The 25,235-nt window shown below is 37.1% G+C and overlaps 1 protein-coding gene across 1 annotated transcript in view; it reads right to left on the bottom strand.

The window, feature by feature from the left end:
• The window catches only part of DENND4A (DENN domain containing 4A), a 45,355-nt gene that overhangs the window by 9,067 nt on the left and 11,053 nt on the right, over positions 1-25,235 (bottom strand). Inside the window, exons 3-21 of the mRNA XM_079317616.1 lie at positions 23,450-23,782; positions 22,623-22,872; positions 21,551-21,620; positions 19,866-20,035; positions 18,964-19,202; positions 17,028-17,094; positions 13,975-14,033; positions 13,195-13,339; positions 12,466-12,641; positions 11,907-12,007; positions 10,126-10,344; positions 9,735-9,880; positions 6,530-6,663; positions 5,599-5,734; positions 4,873-5,079; positions 4,661-4,789; positions 4,248-4,392; positions 2,271-2,390; positions 637-777 (exon numbers count right to left, since the gene is read on the bottom strand). Of these exons, the coding sequence (XP_079173742.1) occupies positions 637-777; positions 2,271-2,390; positions 4,248-4,392; positions 4,661-4,789; positions 4,873-5,079; positions 5,599-5,734; positions 6,530-6,663; positions 9,735-9,880; positions 10,126-10,344; positions 11,907-12,007; positions 12,466-12,641; positions 13,195-13,339; positions 13,975-14,033; positions 17,028-17,094; positions 18,964-19,202; positions 19,866-20,035; positions 21,551-21,620; positions 22,623-22,872; positions 23,450-23,757 (2,962 nt within the window). The 5' untranslated portion in view covers positions 23,758-23,782. The remainder of the gene's footprint in view (positions 1-636; positions 778-2,270; positions 2,391-4,247; positions 4,393-4,660; positions 4,790-4,872; positions 5,080-5,598; positions 5,735-6,529; positions 6,664-9,734; positions 9,881-10,125; positions 10,345-11,906; positions 12,008-12,465; positions 12,642-13,194; positions 13,340-13,974; positions 14,034-17,027; positions 17,095-18,963; positions 19,203-19,865; positions 20,036-21,550; positions 21,621-22,622; positions 22,873-23,449; positions 23,783-25,235) is intronic.

The following is a 25,235-nucleotide window of genomic DNA, read 5'->3' as shown; positions in this document are numbered from 1 at the left end:
AATGAAAGTACAGAAGAATGCAAATTTGTCTCATCTTTCAAACATTTTACAACTCAGGTGGTATTCACTGTGTTGTGCTAGAGGTTGAAATGAGCTGACTATGGTCATAACTTTTAGGAAGGGATGGACAACAAAACACTAAAAAGGGAGTAAAATCATACAACCTAAAGAGCATTTTGAGAGACATCATCAAGTCTCAGCTGCATTTACTTCCCTCTTTTGGAGACATTACTACAAGGTTTGAAATCTAAGGATAGCACAGGTATCAGGGACATGGCAAAAAAAGCATCACTTTCTTACTTAATGGTATAGAAACAGCCAACAAAAGGAATTATTATCAGAGAAATCTACATTGTTTTGCCAGAACACAAAGATGCAGATATTACAGTATTTCAAGCAAAGCTGACAGTATTGTCATAACCAGATCTGACATAACAAAAGACTCCTGAAAATGTCTGAAAGTGTCTTTTTAATTTTACTGCACAGAAACCCCTTGTCCATCTCGAAGGAATTAATTACTTGCTGGAGATTAGAAGAAAAAACCCAAGATTTTGTTGTTTTGTAAGCAGATGTTAACTACAGAAAAAAAAAAATTTAAAAAAAATCTGGAAATGCAGAATATTCCCCTGCACTCACCCCTGTTCCCTTCTGCCACAGTATTGTCAACGGTGCCGTTGAGCCGCACGATGCTGGAAGTGGCTTTGTCATTCCTGGAGTTCTGGTAATTCAGTTGGGGCAGGCAGTCCCCACTCCCTTTTGTGCTCTCCACTTCAGACACTGCAGACAGAAAAGGACAGAGTTTTGTAGAAACCAAGGAACACCCCCCCTTAAATCTCCAGTCCCCATTACCTACTGGACACCCCACACAGGATGAAGTGACACCTCCCTGCACCCACCCCATGATGCACACAGGCTGACATCTGCCTGAACAGAGGTTTCACTGTGGAAATTTAACTCCCAGCATTACTTCTGGGATGTTCCAAAACCCAGAAGTTCCACAAGCTTCTCTACACAGAGCCCAAAAATCATTCCAAAATATGTGGTGGTTGTGAAGATTAAGATCACCCTTGTTCATTAGCATAGAAGAGGTGTAAGAGTATTTTTCTCCTGCCTTTGCAAGGAGCTCAGCTTCACACAGATCCCCCAGGGACTACACAGGAGCAATGAATCAGATGTGAATATTCATATTCAACTCTTTTAGATATGACACAAAAATTCCCTTGTAGGTGACTACTCAAAACAGAGAATTACTTCTCTAAGGGATTTCAAGCAACTTTAGTATTATCAAGTTGCTTCCAAAAGTGCAAAATGTTTTAGCACATCATACTATTATAGAGAGCCACAAATGTCTTAATTACAGTCAAAAGTAATAAATTAGGCAGAATTCACATTTTTTGTATCTGCAAAAGTTTTATTAAACCAAAATAATTTGTCTGTAGTCTTACATGTATGTTCTTATGAACATGAGTAAGACAGCTTTGCTTTTCAAGCAAATTGAAGAAAGTTACTAGTGCTAGATGGAAGATTGTGGTGAAAACACTGAAGCAAATTCTCTAATTCTATATTTTCTCAGACTTTCATATCACTTCACAGTGGGACAGTTGACCCAAATAGTAGGAGAAAGCCCACTGAAAAATTTAAACAATTATATTACTAGAGGAACATTTACTAAGAAGGATATTTTCCATGAATATACACAGGAATCTGTAGTGCTCATACAATTTTACTACGCAATCTGATCTTGTATGTACTTGCATGAAGTTGATGCAGCTTAATTGCAGTTGAAGGAAACAAGAGCAGCAGATTCAAAACCTGAAGAAAAAACCCTTTCCATTCTGATGCATCTCCCAAACTTTGGGAATTCCAAGGAGCTGGGTAATTTAGACCTCTCAGACTTGCAAAATTTCAGCTGCTCTCTTCTCACAGTATTTATAAAGAAACCTGACTGGTAGGAAAGGCTTTTCTGTAGATTATGCCTATGAGGCAATTTCATTTTTATAAAAGACAGAAACATTAGGCTATAATTATCATTAAGCCTTTATACTCTCATTATCACTTATTTGAAATAGGAGAGAAAAAAGAACTGCAATTTTTCCAAGTGAAACCATTAGACATCCAGAAAATTACCCTTAGAGAAAGAACTTTAGGCAGTGGCATAAACTGGCATTATCACACACACTCACTGTGAGTAATCAGCTGTCCCACTTAGCTTTTGCTGGAATCCTTATTATCCCCAAAGAACCAGATATCTGCATTCACAAGATACATACGAGAACTGGAGTCACTCTCTCTCTTGTCCTCCTTTTGTTCTTGGATATCTTGCAGACAAGTTTTCCCTTGCTTGGCTTCTTCTTTGAGTGATGTGTTATTGGCAGTGTCTGAAAGTCCCCCTATCAGTGCACAGCAACATCAGAAAGAAGACAGTTATGATATTTAATAGTGTGACACTGTTCAGGGGAATAAATTGAATACCAACAGTAATTCAAAGGTCTCTTATCAAGAACATTCCAATTAACAGTGAACATTTTACCACCAAAAAAAAAAAGATAAAAAGGATTGGCTTATTATAGCATACAGATTGAAGTGATGCTTTAGAGGATGAAATTAAAGAAGTAATGGGCAACATTTCTTTTTAAATACTGAACTGAAGCACTGTTTGACTTAATTCTGTTTCCTGGTTTATTTGATCAAAAGGTCACATCTTTTCAAGAACTCCAAGAGGCATCTAAACAAAGCTCCATTTTACTGTAAAATGCTTCTCAGAAACATTAACAGAAATGTTAATGCATATGATTCTCATGGTTTTACTCTAGAAAGTAAAATAAAATTAAACAATGCAGTGGCAATCATGAGTTTATCTGAAAAACTAGATTAAAATTAAAATAACCAACATCATCCCAAAACCCCCCTTGCAAACATTCAAGCCACTTATCTGGTTATTCTCAAGCCAAAACACTGCCCAAAACATTATATTAATATAGTCTCTCTCCAGGATCAAGAGTGTCCAACATAATTGAAAGCTTCTTCCCCTCTTTTCCCTAAAGTGGCTGCACTGAATGGCTACAGACAGGATAAAAACCTTGTTGCCATGGTAAAGATAAGAAAATATTCTGGAATTTATGGAAGACATTTTTGGATTTCCTGAGGAGTCAGCACACATTTCAGCTATGAGACTGCCTGCAAAGTGATCTTGAGAAATCAGATTATGTCAAACGCTATTAATTATATAAGTGACAGTTATTTCATTAAGGATTATTTACACTACCTTAGTTTACACAGTCTGAGTTGCAACCAACATTGCTAAGCTCTTGTATGGCTGGCTTTCAATAAAGTAGTTTATCAGGAAGCTCAGCTCCATGAAGAACAGGCAGAAATAAAGCAAAATTGTTCAAGGCCATCCATAACGTTAATGATGGAGCCAGAAGTAGGACTGGAGTCTTTGGGGTCCAGAAATAATCTAGCCATAAGGCCATCATATATGTTGTTTGTCAGGGCAAAGATTTATTAGTACACATTTGGAATCACAGAACAGCCCTGGATGGAAGGACTTTGAAAGTTGAGTCAGATGACCCACATACATTTATAAAAGTATGTTGTAAAGGTCTTCCAAGGTCAGCCTGAACTAAACTCAATGGATTGCTGCCACTTTACAATGCACTATTGTGATTTATTACCAGGAAGTTATAAATACCATGGAAAGCAGTACCTTTAAAAATATCAATTATAGGCATAGCCATATGACCATTTGATGTTCACACTGCCCAAGATTTTACTTGAAAGAAAAGGAACGGACCTCCGAAATTACAGTCTCATGTATTTTACTTATACTGTAGATGAAAACAAACATGATTGCTGCAGGTGGCATGCAGAACCTGCAATCAGTACTGCAAACTTAAGGACTAATTCTAGTTGCCTCTCAGCTAATATGAAAAAAAGGGAAAATTAAAAAAGGCAAGGCTGGACAGAAGTTTCTGCCAATTATAAGACTGGTTATTGGATGAACTAGGGTAATTATCACAAATTTCAGTTTTATATTTTGTCTCCATTTGTTTTGTGAATAGCTGATACAATAATAGACTATTTCAAATCCAAAGGCAAAAAGAAGAGACTGCTTTTTAAAACTTATGCAGGAACTACTGGGTTATTTCCTCTAAAACAGTTTTATTAGACTCACAAAAGAAAGATTTTTGAAATAAACTTTCTTATCAGCATGAAAACATAAAAACAGAAAAATGTGAATACTTTACCAGGAACAGATGCATGTGCAGTGCTTGCTGGTAGCTTTTTCAACGCTTTTTTAAACTGTGCTATTCCTAAGACAACATTTCGTATTTTCATCCAGAGGAAATAGCCACCTCGATTGCTTGAAGGCCAGGTGCTTTCCAAAACAGCCTATTTTGGAAATATCAGAATCAGGTAGTCATCTTCAGGAACAGTCAGGTGTGAAAACAGGAACTTAAAATTTCAGCCTGAGTTACACTGGCAGTAATAGAGTAGATTTCTAAACCTACAAAACCAAAACCCACAAAATTATTCTGTCTTGTGTTCCTTCAACCTACAAGAAATGACAGAATCACACTTGAATGCTCTGTTATTTTTCTCCCTTCTATTTGGCTGGATAAAAATTCTCTTTTGTCTGCCCATCCTCTTTGAAGCATACCTTGTTGTAGTAGCCATAGGTGATGGCATTGGGGTCGATGCCAGCCTTCTGCATCTCGAAGAGCACCCTGACTGCCAGCACGGGCTGCCCGTACTGCCCGCACAGCTGCATCAGCACCCTGTAGCACACCTGCAAACACACACACAGAGCAGTCAGCCCCCAGCACTGCTCCACCCTCAAACCAGCTCCTCTGCACCTGGGGGCTGCTTTACCTCGTCAGGTGGATCTATTTTTTTGGTGTGCATTTTTTGTAGCACATCATAGGCAGTTCTCAGAGCCCTGACTTTGGAGTGGCAGACTTTCACATAGGCAGGGAGGCAGATGAACCAAAGGCCGTAGCAGTGGCGGAGCAAACACCTGGACCACATCTGGGGGATGGAGGAGTACTTCTTGGCAATTTTGTGGGCAGATTTAATTTCCTGGAAAGAAAAGTGGAGATTTGTGTGTGTTTATATCTACATGTCAAAAACTGAACATGTAACATATCTATGGAGACTACAACAATAATATTAACAATATAATGAAGTGGGAAAGAATATGAAAGCAGTGAGAGTGATACCAAAAACAGTCACTGTGCAACATTCCACTGCTAAAACCTTGCATTTCTTTAAGTCTCTATTACTTTGAAAGTTAGAGTCCCTCAAAGTCCTGGGCAGTGAAAAGCAATCAAGAAGGGGATGTGAAAAATTAATAGAGAACAGTGTGAAGAAAGGGGAAGGGACAGGGACACCACAGCAAGCAGCAACCTGTACAGGGGCCCTTGTAGGATATGGTGCAGGCAAGAAGCACATCCAAAGAACAGCAGTGACCCTACAGACACCAGATCAGTGAAGAACTGAAGAACCACCAGACTGCAGCCACTGCTAGTCAGGCTTTACAGCCAAACTCAAGCTGTCCCCTTCCAAAGCACCTCACACTCCAGGAACACCAGCAAGTACCTGTTTAGTTCTTCTGAACATTGGTGATGGGCTGTTGGGGCTACTGGCTTTTGAGGACAGTTTGTTATTTGGTGCTGTGAGAAATCCCTCAGGTCGTTCAAACAATTCTAGCTTTAATACTGGAAATCCATTATAGCTGTAAGAGAAATGTGTCAATTCTGGGAAGTTAGCTCCAAAGCAAACACATCACATGATAGCAAAGACACAAAAGTAAACCTTTAACAACATGGCTGATAAAGTGGCTCACTAAACCCTCAGCATGGGTTCATATGCTTGCACAGTCTCAGCCTGCTATTCAGGTAAGCAACTTAAATTGATAAATGTATTTACTGTCATAGCATTTTCTTTAATTAATGTGTCAAATGCATTAGTATTGATTCTAGTTAATAAAACAAAATAATCTGTGTGGCTTAGTCCCCAGCGAGCATCACATGACTGAGGTTTGTGAAAAATCAATAGGAACAATATCAAACCATCTAAAAGATTAAATCAGATTAGATATATAAATATTTTTCAGAATTAATAAAGAGACCAACAAACTCATCTGACATAATTACTAAATTAGTTTTCAGTGATTCTTTGACATGTACTCTCTGTCCAAAGTGTATCTGCAGTTTGTATCATTATCAGTAATAGCAGCAGGACAACAGACTGGGTCCACTGATTTCAACTTTAAGCTTAAAAGTGGCAACAGCCAGCACAATGCAATGTGATCACTACCAGCTTTATTAAGTATTACTGCTTCTGTGTGTACACGCACAAAATTAAAACTTCAAAAAACTGGCATGACAGTCATTTCACACACACCTACTTGAGAAACCTAAAGGGACAGGAAAAATCTGTACTTCCTGGGTCTCACAAGAACCTAGAAATTCAACTCTATAAGGGCAGCTGTTAGGATTTTGGCTGGCATCCTGCTGTGTTAGGCTACCTGTATTGTAGAGGATGCTCTTCCCCGTTTGGCAGATGAGGGATCTCAGGGGGTGTTATGAAAACTGTGTGCTCACTCTTGTAGGACTCATCCAGCTCTATAAGTCGTGTTTCCCCAGTTTTGTCCATATCTACCTGGAGGAAGAAGTTAAAAGAAAAAGTAGTTACCAGGGGCATTGTATTTGCTGCTGTTAATAGCTGCATGATCAACAGGACAGAGGCTGTATTAGTTTCAAAGAACAGTATCTTAAATGCAAGGACACCTTCCAGATTTATAATGATAATAATAAGTGTTGTATTGGTTCTGTGAACTTTATCCCAACCCAATCATCAGTGTTTAATGGTATAGTGTGAATTGTCTGTTTTCAGGTAAATATTTTAAGTCACATGTAGAGATTAATCCTTCTGTTCACAGCCATTTCTAGAACTATGTTTCCAACTGCAGCAGTAACTTGAAATTTATTTTTAAATATAAAAATAAGAGCCATTTCCTCCCTCTTTTAAACACTGAAGACAATACCAAGCTTTATCAAATTGTCTGATGCACACAGAAGGTTCTACCAGCACTATCCACAACTGCAGTCACTTACACAGCACTTAATGTCTTGATAGTTTGCAGAGACTGCAGAAACACACCTGCACTCCAAGAGAATGGAATATACACGTGTGACCTTCCTGAAGTTAAAGGGAGACAGGCATAGCTTTGTTTTTCTAATTTAAATTACTTAAATGGTTTAAATGGCAACCAAATGACAGCCAAATGGTAGAATACTTCAAAGAAATGAATAAGCAACCTGTGGAACCCAAAAATGAATGTTTTTTATGCCTTTAGAGTTTGTCAACAGAGAGTTAATGTATAAAAAGAAGCACATTCCACAGTTCTCTCCCCCTCCAGTGAGGTGCAAATATATCAAGTAGTTTCAGTAAAATTCTTGAATATTTAAAGTTTGATAAACATACAAAGAGGTGTCCTTAATTACACATTTTGCTGCATGAGACAGATGGAAAGCATTAGCAAATTGAACCAGCCAAGTAGCAAGAACATATGGCTCCTGAGAAGCAGCAGTAAACGAAACCTTGCTTGCAAGTTAAATACTTCTAAGGATGTAAAAATCCCACAGCTACAAGTTTTACCAGTGAAATATAATAAAGCCAGTAGCTTAAATGTATGTTGAATTGAGGTAATTTTTGAATTCCTAGAAAAATGAAAACTTGTGAGACAATTACACTGTATCTTTCAGTTGACAAAATGGGTAATCAATTACAATCTGCTGCTGCTGTCTGGGACCAAAGAACATAGAAGAGATTGCTCTTCATCTTAAACTATTCTCACAAATTTTTCAAGGCAGGGCTTAGTTGATATTTTATAGATAACTAATTTCACAGTACATAAATTTTGTCTCAAGCCAGTAGTCTCTAACTACCCAGAAGAAATCACTGTTTCACCTTTCAACTCATGATGTCACTCCCTCATTCAAAAACCTGTCAGGTACTGGTTCATCTAATAAAAGATTAAAATATAAATATTGGTTTTACTGGAACAATTCAATTTGATATCTGGTCTTGGCTACAGCTCTATTGGTACATCAGTCCTTGGTATACTTCCAATATTTTGATTCTGTATGTTACTGGTAAGAACAGTATCAGAAATTAGGAGAAACCAGGAAGGAGAAGCAAGAAAGAGATTAAGCAAATATATCATTGTTCAAAGAAATCCTACATGGGAACCTGCTCTCTCGTGTCAGTGAATATCCAGTTTCATAAGCAATTCTAAAGTCGTGGCAAATCCTAAAAGCATTGCAATGCCAGTGCCTCAGTTTCCCCACAGTTATCCCTGGCACAGAAATAGTTGTCCCATCAATAAACTGAATAAAATCCTCACTGCCAGTAATGGAAGTTGGAGAAGTGTACGTGCATTCTGGAAAATTTGTTCTCACCAAACTGTCATGAGCATTTTTTATAGTGGAAAGAAGCTGTCCAAGGCATCAAGCAGCAAAATACCTGGCACTAGAACAGACAAGTCTCTGTCTCAGCTGTACAAATGGCTACTTAACCTTTTCTAAAAGGTGAAAGCTCCAACAGCTCCACAGATTATTTGCAGTCTCACAGCAACATCAGCAACCTAAGCATGACTTTTCTGAAAGAGATGTCTGAGTTCCCAGACAAGATAACTTTAGTTTAGGGCATCAACTTCAGCACCCTCATAAACCATTCTGTAAAATGAAATGAAACGAATAGAATTTGACACTTACACAGTCACTGCCTTCTGAATAAACATCCTTTTTAACAGCAGCCAGAGAACTAAACTGCAGCACAGAGGAAACCAAGTGCAGCTCAGTCACTGGGGTCTATTTCTGTCTAGGAGAGCTCCTGTTTCATGCACAAGTTGGCACATGGCAAAGCAATAACTACATGTTGAAGGGTTTCCAACACAGCTATGGGATTTACTCAGCATTACAGAAATGTTTGTAATTAATTCAATTTACAAGCCATAAATATCCGCAAGTCATGCTATAGAAATGGAAAACAGAGTTTTGAAAACTGTTACTACTAAAACATTGAGACTAGCAAAAGCTATAAAAAGCATTAAATATTATACCATGCTTTTATATTTCTCTCAAACTTCACTGTTTTCAGACTTCTTTTCAAAACATCTCCTTTTAGCTCTTCTCCACTTCGATGGAAAAACTAGTCATAAATAGGAACTGCAAATAATAGTTATCAGTCTTCAGTGTTAATTCCCAAGGAACAAGCAGCAGGTGACCTACTTTCCAAAAACTCCCAGACAACTGCATCCTGCTAAAACAGCAGTGTCCCAGAACAGACTGATACAGGTAGACAATAAGATGATAACAAGGTGTGGAATTTCTTATAATATTCATAGAAATAGGGATGTAAGATTCTGGCTATCAGTTCAGTCCTCCTTGCACTTCTTACAACAGGCCAGTATTTCAGAAGTTTACATACCAGTGAAAATTAGCACCTTTAATTTGTTCTTATGATGCTTTATTTACATTCAAGAATTTGAAGAAAAATTGGAATGAAGCCAAACAAAAAAAGGAAAATGGAAGACTACAAATGATGAGAAAACAGGAAAGTATAAGCAAAAATAAACTTGCATTTCAAATACATTCTGGTTGTACTTTTTCAGAGAAAGTAGACAACAGCAGAAGTTAAACACTGTATGCACACCAACACTTGCTTACTTTATCCACACAGTCATCAAAGAAGGCAAGGCTGGCATCCTTGTCACTGACAAAAGAGCATTCCTCAATGAAGCGAATGAACATCTGGGTTTTGGTCATCAGGGTGTAGAACTTCTGATGGGAACGGTCTCTGCTCTTCAGGAACCCTGCAAAGTGCAATCAGCAGCATTGTCAGAATGCCCAGAATGAAAAGCCCTGACCAGAACTCAGTGTAGGTTCTACTTATGTGCAAAAAGCTTCCTGCAATCTTTGCCACTACTGTGCAATTTTATCAGCACTTCTATTTCCCCCATCATTTACAACACTAACAAGCAAATGTTCTTATTCTGTAAATAAAAGAAAACAAAAAATAATAAATTAATACACACAAAACAAGTTTATAACTTTTCACCTTGTAGTTCAAAGAGAGAACTTGCATCTGTGGCTGTTTCAGAGGGTGCCTCTGTTATTGGCCTGAGATAAGACCTGTAACCTTTCAGGATTGAAGCCATGAAACAGAGAAATGCTTCCTGGATCTCCAAATCCAACAGATGCAATTTCTTCCCAGAATTAAAATCATAATCATTCATTGCCAATTCCATGAATGCATCTTCTCTTGGTCGCTGTTGCACTGTGAACAAAACAATATTACAGTGTTTTACTTTTTACCCCCCCAATATTGGCCAAAAAGATTCTCTTACTAGATTCAGTGATTAGTGAACTCCATTACATTTGATATAGGTTAAAAAAATACCCAAATTCACTCAGGACATGAGACAATGGATTCAGCTTGACCTTCTGTACCTCATGTATTTTGTGGATAACACCAAAAGCAGGATGCACTGGCCTGATCAGCACAGGAGTTACTACAGCAACAGAGAACCAGAGCTTTAAAAAACCCTCAAAGAAAGCTTGTTTGTAAAACCATGTGAAAATTTAGACAGAAGCTGATTAAAGAAGCATATTTTCAGGACAAGCACATGGATGGGATATATCTTTTTTGATTGTGCCTTTCATTTCAAGAAGTAGACAGTGCACATTAAACACTGACATACATAGAAAATAACCACTCAGAGGCAAAGTGGAGCCATTAAAACACAACACTGCAAAATGCTACTACAGACAAAATGTGACCCTAACAAAACCCATATTCTTGAATTAAGTACGTGTACCAACATTTTAAAGGCATCAGAACTCCAGCTGAGACTTCACAGCTACACACAGAGTTTGGTAACATTCTAATAATGTCTCAGGAAAGTGAAAGGATGGTTTCATTACTGCCTTTCCACATAATATAATTACAGCCAACTTTACCCCAATATCATTTTTAAGCAACCTACTCTGTAATAAGATTTAAGTTCACTACCACTCCATTTTTACATACAGAACCTAAGGTTAGAATTTTTTCTAAAATAGCCCTTGCAGAAAATTGTATCAAAATTCTTAAGCATCACCCATCAGCCACACACTCCTCTGAGCAGCATATCCCAATAACCTTCTGTTTCTATACATTCTACTCAGGACACAAACTCTTGTGACCTCAATAGCCAGGAATGTGTAAACAGCCTTTAAAAAAAAAGTGCTTTGTTTCAATGAATTTCACTAAAACCACCCATTATCCATTTATCTTACATCAAGGTTCAATATACCTTGCTCTGCAATATTCAAGGATTCTATCAACAACCAGTTTTTACTTAGATGTTCAGTAATTGTGCCTTACATTTAAACCCCTAATGTTTAAAAAACACTTGTTATTTCCATCTTAAATTTTTAGGTGAGGTACCATTAGCTTGAGTGTCAAAGTTATTCTAATGTCAGTTGTGAAGACATCAGCAAACTTTGAGCAGACTTTGAAGAATGAAAGAAAAAAAGGTCTTTATTAGGTCCTGGCCTACTCTTTGCCTTGCTTTCCTATTCCCTTCTCATAGAAACTCTGCTTTTTTTGTATGAGGCTAACATTAATAGGACAGGATATATATTAAACACTGCCTTCATATATATGTGAAATCTCTCTGTCCCAAAAGTCTCAGCATAGTTTCTAATCTCTGGATTTAGAGCACCAATTTTCCCATTCTGTAAAAATAAATGTTTAGTGGAACTGGTAACTTTGGAACATAATTAATTAGCTACATTTATCTGTTTTTGTGGCACACTGTGCCCAGTGTAAAGCTTACTATGTACTTTCCCACTCACATTCTGCCAGTTGCTGATATAAAGCATTTAGCGTGTTCATCAGATTTTTACAAGGTTTCTTTGGTAAGATCTTCCATGCAATAGCTTTCTTGTCTCCAGTTCTGGAAAGGAAAAAAAAAGCATACACTGAAATGTGTGCAGAGGATGTTTCATCCCACCAGAGAAAGAGGTTTCACTCCATTAAACTGGACTGAGAAGGATTGCAAACCAACTAACAAAGTCAAATTTGATTTACCGTGTGGAGATGTGATCAGAGTCACCCAACCAGTGCCCCATATTTCAGCGAGATGATTACACTGCCACACTCTTCAGCACTGAAATCAATCCAGTTACCACTCACCAGAGATGGATTAATGGTATTAAGCACCTGTTACTGCACCAGCAACCACCATGCCATGTTCTGAGCTCTAATTACTTAAACTGGCAAGGACAGAAGGAAAAAAAATTGCAAGAAAAACTAAAATAATCCTCCAAGTTTTGCCAAAAAGCCAGTTTTTGCTTTTGAAAACAGAAAGCAGAAAAAATTAATAGAGAAGAAAAACCATTGATAAAAACTTACTGAGAAATTGTGTTGGTATCCAGGTCAACACAGCTGACATCAGGTGGAGGGTCATAGAGATCAAAGTATCTGGAATCAATTCCCACTATGAATGGGCACGGGGCACTCAACACATCTGCCAGTGCCAAGGGACACAGAGGAATATATGGGCAAGGCCAGTGGAAAGGAAAGATCATCTTGGAAAACGTGCAGAGAAAAAACACAGGTTACACATGTGCAATACAGCCCATGCAAGAATAAACCACACTTTGCTAACTTCAAAATTATTATTCAATAATTATTACTGTTGTTATTGAGAATCCAGATGCAGATTGTTAATTAAAAACTGCATTAATTTTTCTAATGCTCAATTTGTAGGAAAAAACTCTTCAGAATCACAGATTGCACTCAGCAGAGGCAGCAAACAATGCTTAGTGATGACAGGGAAAATCATTCATTTAAAATTCCATAGGAATAGATACAGTGCTAGCTGGGAAAATCAGAAATTCTTCTTATCTTAAAAGCACTATAATGATCAAACTTATTTACAATATTTACACAAAGAATCAACAGCAATTTATCTTCCATCTTAGGATATCATTACAACAGTAATTTTTTTTCTCTCTAGTGATCTAGTTCTTATTTTTAAGTAACCTTGAAGTTTAACAGCACTAATACTAAATCTAGATTTTATCTCTGAAGCCTTCTTTCAGTCCTTTAACAGGTGTATGACTAAAAGCTGGTACTTACAGAGACCAATGCCTCTGTCACACTCGTGAGGACAGAAGGTCGCAATGAGTGGATGAGGATTTTATGTTCTGTCACAGCAAACACCAGCAGAGTCACTGCATTTTCAGGTCCTAAATTCTGAAGTAGTGTAGAAAATTTGCCACCACTGTTACAGGACATAAACACACTAGTGAGTTACAAGAGACAGTAAAAAAAAATGAAATGTTCAATAATAAAATAAATGGAAATCTGCAGATCTTTCTTTTAGAGAAGATTACTTGGCAGAATACTTGGCACACTTCACTGTCCAGTGAGGAATGGTTATTTCCCAACAGTAACCATGATTCCTTGAGACTTGACTCAGTCTAGACTATTTTCAGGACACAGGCATGACAATTTTTCTTTTGGAGAAGCAATTTACAGGGAGATGTTTCCTTAATCAGTCTCCTGCACAGAGACATGGAAGTCAAGACAGTAATAGAACTCCTTCAACTCCCTTCCAAGACAAAAAACTGAACTATCTTGGGAACCCAGGAATCAACTCCTAGAAAGGGGATCTAATAATCTATATTCTTCCTACAGAACTACTAAAATTATTTTAACTCCCTAAATACATTGCTAATTAAGTGTGTATCCTTGTCAGGGTGCAGGTCTAATCACATGAATAAACTTCAAATTCACCAGCTTCCAAAGGCACCAGACAAGCTAAGTTAATTTACACAACTGCAACTCAAAATACCAAATCTTTTCCATAACACAAATCAGAATACATCTCACAATTAACAGGATACTGCTACTTGCCTCAGTGGGAGTGGTGATGACACAGGCTGGCTAAGAATCAGGTTATCATGTGGAGATAGCTGGGAAAAGATTTTAAAATACATTATTTTTGTTCTGAACTTTGAAAATATTTTCTAGAAATTACAAAACTATAACAAAGAACAATTGAAAATAATTCAAATTAAGCTGAATTTTGTATAAACCAGTTGTGTATCATTCTGAGAAGTGCTGTGCAATGATATGCATCAGGATCTTTTAGCAAAAACTGAATGATCTTCCCTTCTTGGCCAGAAGTGAATATATTGCATATTCATAAAGAAGATTTTAAACTAGCTAATGCTGCAAAAATTTGAATACATTAACTGCTGAAAAATGAAGCCTTCTGTACTTTAAGGGCTGTGAGAATCCATAGTTCATACACAGCTTTCAGGAGCTGGGGCAATTCTTTCTGGGTTTAGGAGTAAAGAGAGGGATAAAAATTCATAAAGGGGAGAGATGGCAGATCATAATGTAAAGCTGTATTTTCTTCATAAGACATAAGAGAATTAGACTCTTGGCTGGTACAAACTGCTCAGCTCTGATAAAATCTTTAAAATTTGCATTAGTTGAAGATGCAAGAAGATCCTATTAAATCACATTTCTTTCTTACAGTGACATGGCATCAAGCAAATCATTCACATATTCAGCATGAATAGGAAGACTCAGGTAAGTACAAGAATAGCAACAGACAATCAGTTTATCAGAGCCCAGCTGATGTTTTCAGACATGGTAAATCCAGGGTAACAAGACAGCAGCTGGCTTAATCCTGCCTGCATTTTCTGTTGTGTAAAAGCAGTATAACTCAGCCACAGCAACTTGTACAACTGAGCTGCAATTTCAGACTGGTTTTAGTAACATTTCATGTTTGAGTGTGTTTCACCTTAAATCCACTGCAGATGACCAGGTAATAGAAGCCAGAAAACAAGATTGATGACAAAGTCACCTAATGCTGTGCCTGGAGACCCACCAAACACAGGGAATTAAGGAGAGTCTGCAAAGCTGTTTTTCCTTGCATGTCTCACATCTCACTTCCCTGACAAATGTGGATGGCCACACCACAGGCTGGATTTGTCAAGTAAGTCACCTTGGGAGCACCAGCACCATTAGCTTGTTCAGTGGAACAATTCAGAGGACTCATTTTTTCAGCCTGAGGCAAACCTTCATAAACCACCCTCTGAAGCATCAGCCTGATGTCCTCTGACTTCTGTGCTTTAGCAAAAGCACATAAACACAATCAAGCATCTATTCAAGGGGCACATCTCCCTCAGGCAGAAGGGGCACTTATTACCCCCAGTCCCCAGAGACAGAAACATTTCTCCACATGCTTTTCAAGTTTGCAGGTTGTGATACATTAGCACAGCAACCTCTGTGCAATGAGGGGATGTAGGACACAGAGTCCAGCAGACCTCAGGTCAGAAGAAACCCATCAACACTGGCAGCTGGAAACCAGAACATTCCAGAGTGTTTTACTAATGGCATTTCTTTGAGACTTAAAAGTTTAATTGCTTAGAAAAAGACTACCACATTTTCCATTAACAGGCTTCAGAAAAAAATGGAATTCTGAAAGCTTGCCATTTTCAACACAGGCATTTCTCACACTAATTTTGAGGAAAAGTCTAAGGTACAATCATTTGTGATTTTATTCAGTGCAGCTTCAAACACAACTTAAGTCTCTGGAAGCAGCTGGAAGGAAGAATTTATTCACAGATCTCAATTACCACTGCCTACTGTAAAAAGCAGTGTTTTCTCCATCTGTACTATCAGCTCCTAAAGCTGATACCAATTTAATTCACAAAACATTTTGAAAATAAGGTATAACACACAATTTTCATATCACTTATATCTCTATCTTCAGACTACATTCCAGGATATAAACCCATACACACTTTGACAGAATTCCCTAAAATTTCAGACTAAGAACATTAAATCCTTTTCTCTGAACTCAATTGCTATCTCTGCAAATAAGTGTTTAGTGTTTCCTAGCACAAATATTTTACTGAATATTAATAAAAAACCCCCAAAACAAGAAGTAAAAATGCTGTGTTTTGATGTGAACTTTAAAATTGTAGGAAAAGGGACGGAAATTCCAGGTACAGTTTCAGTATAACTGTTCTCTAATCCCTTTTCAGTAATAAATATCACTCCTTTAGAATACACTAAAGAGGATCTTCAATATTCAGTACATGCTATAAAGACATAACCCAAGATTGTATTTGCTCTGAAAGACTTCAGTACCATATGGGCTACACAATTAAGGCTCAGAATGGCACAGGGCTCTTCATGTTTTATGTTCTACAAGTAATAACATAGAATAGCATAATTTTGTAGCTATTTAATAAAAGCCACGATTGGTAGAATACTATGAGTGCAACAGAGCTCTCTTTTCTCTGCAATAAAAAATTTAACATGTCTCTACCTATTTCACCTCTTTAAGAGGAAATAAAAAGACTCAGTAACACTTCAGAAATCCTTGAGATCAGGACATTTTTCTCTCCCAACAACAGTGACAGGGCTGAAATTTCAAAAAGCAGGTAGCAATTCCTGGAATTATTCCACTCACACTGTCCTGCAGGTAGCACAGAGCAAGGGCCACATTTGATAAAGGGGCTGTTACTGGGTGTGGCCCTTGCAGTTCTCACTGAGGGCACAAAGCCCTTTGGGAAGAGGGGCAATCATGGATATACATTTCACATTTGGTTTTAGCTTTATTTATTTATACACTCAACCTTTATACAGTAGCAAGAAGAAAACAGTTCAAAAGCTATTGCAAAAGTCAGACCACATGCTGACTTGGAGTAGTTTCTCATTAATTTCTATATACTCTGAAAAAAAATTCTAAGCTTACTAAACAACTTCTTGTAATAATTTACTGAAGTTATTAACTAAACTGAAAACAATTTTTACAGATTTCTCACATTGCACGTATTTAGGAAAAAAAACCCTGAACAAAAATAATTTGAGCACAAAAGTTGCATTTTCCATTAGCCTGCATCATCTTCACCTTAGACACAGTTATTAAAGAAAATTACACTTACCTGCACCAGAATTCTTGGCCTCTGAGGGGATGGAAAAGGTACTTTATGCATGAAATGGGAAATGTGTCTACAAGAAAAGAAAAATACTGATTTAGTAGAAATTAAGCTTAAACGACTTCACCTCAAGACAAAATTTTTGACAATAAGATAAATTATCATACAAAAATAGCACATACTTATTCAGAAAACATAGCAAAAAATTTCAGCACCTAAACCCCATTGGGATATTCCGACCTTGAAAACCTATTTTTCTACTGGTCACAAGAAAATGTGAGGGCAGATTCTCTTTCAGAATACAAACAATGTTCCTGAGATTGAAAAGTTATAAGTGAAAAAAAAAAGTTCCTTGTAAAGTAGAAATATTGATGTTTGAACATCGCAGTCTCATTTTAAAACCTTGCTTCTGACCAGAGTTTGAAATAGCACTAAACCTCAGAGACTTGAACTGATAACTTGCAAAAAAATATTCATGGCTGAATATCAAGGAGAATCATTAAGGTCATCCATTTTCTTCCTAAATACAAAATGTTATATAAAATTGCTGATGAAAAAGCTTTACAGTTTTTTAACACACTACAAAGACAGAAAAATGTTTTTAGAATTTGACAAAGTTCTCAGTTTCATTAATTGATTAAGCTTACACAAGTTCTAGAAGTGTAGTTCTACACAACAAACACTTTCACTTAAAAGAAGCTACATGGGGTCAGTAAGAACCCATGGAAAACAGGGATTCCATCCTAAACTCCACCTTATGGCACATACTTTACCAGGATTTCTACAAATGTTACCAGTATTATGATACAGGCAACTACATTAGGAAGAAATTCAGACAAACCCACAAATAATCATTAATTTGGGTTTTATTTTATTACCAGTGTATGAAGACAGTGGCCAAAGTATGGAACATGTCCCACAGCAAGGGGAATGACTGAAAACATACAGATGTATGCATGGCACAGACAAACCTTTATCATCATTAAAACAGCCAGAGGAAGTAGCTGGAATCTACATTAGAATCCTATATTCAAATTATCCACAGTAAACTGACCAGTTTACAAATCAGAGAAATTAGAATAAATCCATAAAATCCAAATTGATAAAGCATTGCTCATATCTACTTATTTTATTCATTACCAAAAGTTAAAGCACCAAACCCCTGAGCTTAAAAACAAAATATATACATGCTTTTATCATTGGAAGTTTACACTATCAGAATTTTCAAACAAGTTCAGTGATGGGAACTGCAATATTAAAGGGGATAAACAATCACAAGAAATACTTAAATATTAACTTTCAGGATACTTTGTGGATTAAGTTGAAGCAGAAAAAAAAACCTGATGTGTAATAAGATAGAAAAGTAAATTGTGTATTTGAAATTTGCTGCATTAAAAGATTACTTTATCCTTGAAATTCTACATGGTATTACATATCAATTACAGGTATTGACCATTTCTTGGTATAAATATTTCCTCTGCATTTTATAATGTGAAATCCTTTATGTGAGAAAGAAATTAAGTTTATTTATCACAAATAGAAGATACTTACTAGTGCAAAATATTCAACCTGCTTTATCATCTCTCATTACACTACAAATAGGCATTTGAAAAAATGCAAATCTACTCATTTAATTCTCCTAACTTGATGTGTGCAAGATTAAGAAAGAGCAAGATTATAAATCCTTTCTAATCACTATGGCTAAAGGGTGCAAAGCTAATTAAAACAGCTTTCAGAGACCTAACCAGGCACTTAAATCACAAATAAAAATCTAGACTTTTTCAGGAATTAGGTAAAGATACATTCATCAAAGGAGAAAAGTGTAGGCATTATATTTAATGTTTGATGAGAAAAGTAAAAAGGATAGTACAAGAAATTTAGAACAAAAAAAACCCCCTCTTATCAATTGAAATTACTGTTATGAATTTTGGAAATTACTTACTTCTCAATGGGGAGGACATGTGGCCCAGAAATGGAGTAACGATACAGAAAGGTAAGAAACTTCTTGAAAGCATCAAAGAAAGGCCAGTGAGAGAGCAGACAGATGCATTTATTTGTCTGCACTGTTCTGCACGTGTCTTTTCCCTCGACAGCAGCTGCTAATCCCAGCTGAGATTTTTGTTTCTCTGTGAGGTTCTCTTCAGGATACAGTTCATAAAACTGAATAGCAGCACCATATACCTGCAAACATATTGTGGGTGTGAAGCAATTCTGCCTCTATCTTCAAAGCAATCCAAGAAACCTCAAACACACATAAAATCAAGTCTGTGTTACTGTTTGAAAAGATAGATGAATGCATCATCTTTTGAAGCAATCCATTCTGGAATATTCTTATGGCTGTGAAAATCCAGACTGTCTATTATTTATTTAAAACATTTAATGTCATATGAGAAAGTAATTTACACAATTTCTTTGAGAGAAAAATAATGATTATAAAGAGTACAACTGCAGTCAACTGCTCCTCCAATTGCCTTTAAAGCTATTTTAGGAATCCTTTATACACAACTCAGAGCCACATCCCCTGACATCCAATTTACTTTTTAGAACAAGTATGTGCATGCAAGGTCGTTTCCATGCTTGCAATAAAAATAGCATTACTTGCATGTATATGCAGCCCAATTTTACAGCTCTCCAGTTTCCCAGGCTAGCAGGAAAGCAGAGCAGCTCAGGTTTATGATCAGCTGAAACTACTGCAAGTCATTCTTCAAAGCAGTCTTGGAATCAAGGCCAAAAAAATAGATTCAAGCTCATGTATGAAAAAATTCATGATATCATCACCCTGAACAGAAAAACAACCTATTTTTTTTTTCAATTAAATTAATAACTTTTAAGGTTTCAAAATACCTTTTCTGCAGATGCTCCAGTTAGTACAAATGTAGAAAAAACTGGGAGAGGGTATTTACTGTTAGATGGCCAACATTCAATTGTTGCACCCATAGGGAGACAAAAAAGAGGCACAGATTCTGGTAATGGGAATGATTCATAATCTTCTTCAGGATATCTGCATATTAAACCTATAAATAGAACGAGCAAAGAGGCAGTTATAGAAAAGCCAGCAGAAACAGGTTTGTAATAGCTCATTCCATAAAATAACTGCCAGAAAATTCACATATGAGCACACTAACTTCAGAAGATGAGTGAAGGTGTAAATAATCAGGCACAGGGAATAGCTGCAAGGGGCAGATGCTCCCACGGCCTAAAGAAAAATCACCTGACTAAAGCAATACACTGAAATCCTACTTTCCATTCTAGAAACTATTAATAACTGATTTATCTTTTCCTGTTTTCAGGCTGCATTCATCTCACCTATTATTATATAATAGTTCACATTCATTACAAGTCTGAGCAAAGATTTAAATCTAGTTGAAAAAAAGGCAATGCAAATAAATAATTGAGAAATAAGACACCAATTAATTCTGGCCAACAAATGTGCCCTGAAAAATATGTTACATATTAGATAGTTTTTTAATACCAATAGAATCAAATCAATTATGCTGATTCACCTCAGCTGAGGACACAGCTCTTGTGCTGTCAGGCCAATGTGTTTTGACTTATTTTAAACACAGCTGTAAGACATGAAGACCTGAAGCAGAGGCTTTTAGCACACAGATCCTCAGTTACATCAGAGGCTGTAGCAATCCATCCTGTCTGACTGCCAGCCCAGGGGACTCCACACTGAGAATGGATACAGCATGAAATGATTTAGGATTTCTCTCTGTTAGACAGCACAATCACTACGTACTGTTCTAACGGAAAGGGGAATATTAATAAGTAATAAAAACTTGTAACCAAAAAGGGCAGTGGATCCCCTCATGCCAAGAATCAAAATTTTGTGCAAGCTACCACCACGTGTGGGGCCTTTTAAAATTTTTATTTGTTTACAAATGTCCTGTCCACCCTTTAGTACGTCCTGAACTCCTGTTTACAGAGAGCAGCCTCTAAAAGGGATGTAAGTGGATTAAAGCTTAAGTGTGAATCATGCTCATGACTTGTATGCCAAACAAAATCAGGGTTTAAAAAAAAACCCCAACAACAAATGCAAAGCCAACACGTTTCATCAGTCATAGCAAATCTAATTCTGTCTTATAAATAAAACAATAAAATAAAGATGATACACGATCCAAAAATACTTGGAGAGCTCAGTGCCAATGATGCTCGAGGCAGTGTAGAAGTCTGCATGATTCTTCAAAATGTTTCTTAAAGAAACTGATCATGAAAGTGCATCAAATAATTTCTGTGGTATTTTTTTCTGCATATACACACATATATCCTTAAGAAACAGTTACCAGTAACACAAACCGAGATGGGAGACCCTCAGGTTTGTAAAATTCTATCAAAACATAGCTGAGCTTTCCAATTAAACACAAATTTTAAAACAGCATGATACCCAGTTCTAAGGCCTCTTTTTTGACATGATTTAAAAATAATTCTTTTGGAATAATGGAAAGACAGTGTCAATTATTTAGTTCAAAATGTATTACATTACAAATGAACCTGGACAACCTGAATTGAAAATAATAGTTACATACCAGCTTTGTATGATATGGTGTTGGTTTTTGCCACAGACTTTTTATAACATAAATATACTGCTGAGCCCCACTGTAAAATAAAAGAAGTTATTGGATTAAGTGATGAAGCACAACAAGTGGATATAACAGTATAATTAATAATAATGTTGATAACTAAGTATTTAAATTCTTGATTTCTGGACATGAGAACAAAGAACAGGGAAAACCATGGAACAGAAAAGAGTAGCACCCACAGGGGGAACACAGAGCTTTTATAGAAGGGAGAAAGGTATAACAACTTTGATAAGACAGCACTCCCATAACCCAGTCAATATGGGGACTAGAAGAACTGAAAAATCCATCGGTTAATGCCTACAGGCATTTACTTAAAAACAAGCACAAATCAATTCCCATGATCTTTTTTACATGATCCCACTTGCAGAGCAGTCGGTCTCCTCCTCAGCACACTGACTTCTGAGAACCCTGCAAGAGTCAGCACATGGAGCTGCAGATTTAACCAGGAAACACCTAAATACTCAGTTCTGCAAACCAAAGTGCTGTAAAACGTGTATTTTAGCAGCTCAGGCTTTGGAACCATATTAAACATTTTACTGTGCTTACAGTGAACAGCTTCCAACATCACTCACGTACAACTTTCTTTAAATAAGAAGTCTGTGAAACTACTGAAAAGAAAAACATTTATAGAATAGCACTGTAGGTAAAGGGAAAAGTTGGAAAACAAAACAGAAGCTGGTTGCTAGATATGGAACTCCCACCACAACAGTAATAGCAGTGTCAGAAACAGCCACCTCCAGTAAAACCTCCAGTTACACACACGTACACAACAGGACCAATCCAAAGATGCTGCAGTGAGCACTAAAAAACCCAAACATTTGCTCTAAGGCTTCCAGAAAGACTTTGTTCCAAGTAGGAATAAAGGAATGCAATCCTCCAGCTCTTCCAATATTTGATTTATCTTTGGAGACCTCTTATGAAGATTTTTCACCAGGTACTCCAAAGAGCTGCCACAAGTACTCCACAAACATCCCATCGATGAGTACCAAGTGTTCCAAGGCCAGCTTTTGAACCTTACCATGCTGTTATTCAGATTCTTGTCCACCTTGCAGAAGGTGTGTGGGGGAGTCTCTCCTTTGCTGGGGATGATGATGCAGATGTCTGTGACAGCCAGGGTGTTCTGGGTCATGTTCTCGGAGGCCCTGCGGTAGGTGATGTAGACGCGCTGGGACGAGGCGCTGCCGCTGATGTTGGCAAGCCGCCCATACGGGGTGCTCTGAATGATTTCACAGCCTTGCTTTACTCTTTCTTTCCCATCATATAAAACCCTGGTTAAAAGCGGATGGGAAAAAGTCGGAAAAAAGTCACATTTAAAAAAAACATTCTGAGTTTTAATCACAGCTCTTATCTTGTCTCTGAGCAAAACAGTTTTACTGACAAGTTCAGGTCGCATTATCTCCAACTATATTCCAACAAAACAGCTTCATGATGAAGCTACACTGGTTTTCCTTGTATATAATTGCTTTAAAGCATTTTGTTTACTGCATAATAGTGTTATTTTCAGTTCTACTAAAGATTCATTGCCTGATCCTAAGAATGTCATAGAACTTATCTCTTTCCAATCTGCATTAAATAGGTTAAGCATCTTATCCCAATCCAAACATATACATTAAAAATTATAAATGGCTTTGAAAAGTCCAAAATGAGAAGAATTAAACTTATCATTAAGATGCACTCAGCATGCATTTTCCCTTCCATACTGGGTTACAGTACACTCAAGTCAACAAATATCTTCCTGTTTAGAATTTTGCCTTGTATTTAAAAAGTATGGCATTTCCTGCCTTATCTGCTCCTTAGTTAAACAGAACTGTGAAAATCACCCACTGGAACAAGGAAAGCACTCACCCCAAATCAGTGAGTGGAGGCTTATCCCTCCCTCGCCGATAGCAAAGGTACATCTGGGGTCCTACCAGGCTGCCGTTATTGAGATCTGCAGACAGGCCCGAGGGAGTGACATCTATGCATTTATAGCCCTGGGGAACCTCCTCCCCCAGGGTTTTATTAAGGACTGTCACATCTGTGATGGGCTCCTTGGGCCTGGCGATTTTATGGCAGGCATCGTTGAAGTGGATCTCCTCCTCCAGCGGCTTTGAGATATCCGTTAGTCCTGCCACAACAAAGTAATCAGCAACACGGGCCCCTTTGTCTTCCATCTTCCATCACAAGGTGCTACAGCTTCTGAGAAACAGAGTTGGAAATGATAAAATTATGGTTATTAAAAAAAAAAAGAAAATCATAGCCTGCAAATAAATAAACCGCTTTCTGCTCTCGCATAGAACATTGAGAAATGGGCTAAAAATGTTTTTCCAAGTCACTCATATGCACTGGAATCTTGCTAGAATTGCTTCAGGAAGTTTACTGTCATCAAGTTCCAGACTCTTTAAGCCAGACAAGCTATTTAAGACTCTCTTTTGTTGAAATAATTTTGTTTGGGTGCAAAGTTTTATTGCAAGAGAAAATGTTACCACACAGGAGTTTCAAGAGATTGCTAACATTATGAAACTGAACAACCAGAGTTTAGATCAGTTTAAGTGGTTAGAAGAAGACTTCAGTTTTCATGTAGCTTTTATTCCCATTGCTTTATCTCCCTTTATTTCTTGCTCTAGGTAGCAAGTATTAAAAGCCTTAGCAAACTTCATGCCATCATGATTCTTGGATTTGACCAAGATTTTTGTAAAAGCATAACAAATTCACACATTTCTTACTGGCAATTTGGAAAATTATGTCTCAATTTGGTAATATTTATCAAATCACAATCAAACAGTTCCAAGCTGGCCTCAGATTTCCAGCAGCAGCCCCTGCTCAAACAGGAAGAATGTCAGGCTGTGCCTGGTCACCCCTACCAACCTCATCCACCAGCACAAGAAAGGCAATTCCCTTTTCTTGCTCTTATTTTGTAGGCTCTTATTTGATTGTTTTGTTGGACTGGCTTGAGAAGCTTCTAAAGGAAATGAGTACAGGTTTTTATTTTATGCTTATTTATGTTGTTCTAGAAAATGCCAAGAAGAAACCCCAAATAATCTAGTTTTTATTTTTCTTTATGGATAATAAGCACTATGGGACTCTTTAGCAAACATGATGACTGGCAAGCAATCATCCATATATAGGAGAGTAACAGTTTGAAAGCAGCTTCAGCTTGTGTTTGAAGAGAGAAATACAGTTACAAAACTGAGCTTAGTTTAACCTACATCCAGTTCTTTCAAAAACATCTGGAATATGTTACTCAGCATATATATGCAAGTAATAACTACAAATTCAAACTCCTCTCTGGTGGTATATTCGAAGACACACAAACCCAACCTCTGCATATGCTGCCTATTATCTCTCTGTCCATCTGGCTCCAGCAAACCCAGGCAAGCTGGGAACAAATGCATGAAGAGGAGGTGTTTAAGAAAGCATCCCTAAACTCTGGCACAAGACCAACCAGTGATATTTTTTAGCTAATATAACTGAAGTTCTAGGTATTTTGTTACATTAACAATTCTCTGTGAAACTACATTATAGCTATTGCAACATTGAGTTTTTTCCCTTTTCTCACCAGCATCATTTCACAGAACTACAATGATTTCTGCAGAGATTCATGATACCTTTTAGGATTAAATGAAACTTCAGTAACCAAAATTATACAAAT

The sequence above is a fragment of the Erithacus rubecula genome, assembly GCF_903797595.1.
Source record: "Erithacus rubecula genome assembly, chromosome: 14".
In the NCBI taxonomy this organism is placed as follows: domain Eukaryota; kingdom Metazoa; phylum Chordata; class Aves; order Passeriformes; family Muscicapidae; genus Erithacus; species Erithacus rubecula.
This window is presented reverse-complemented; position numbering and strand designations above follow the sequence as displayed.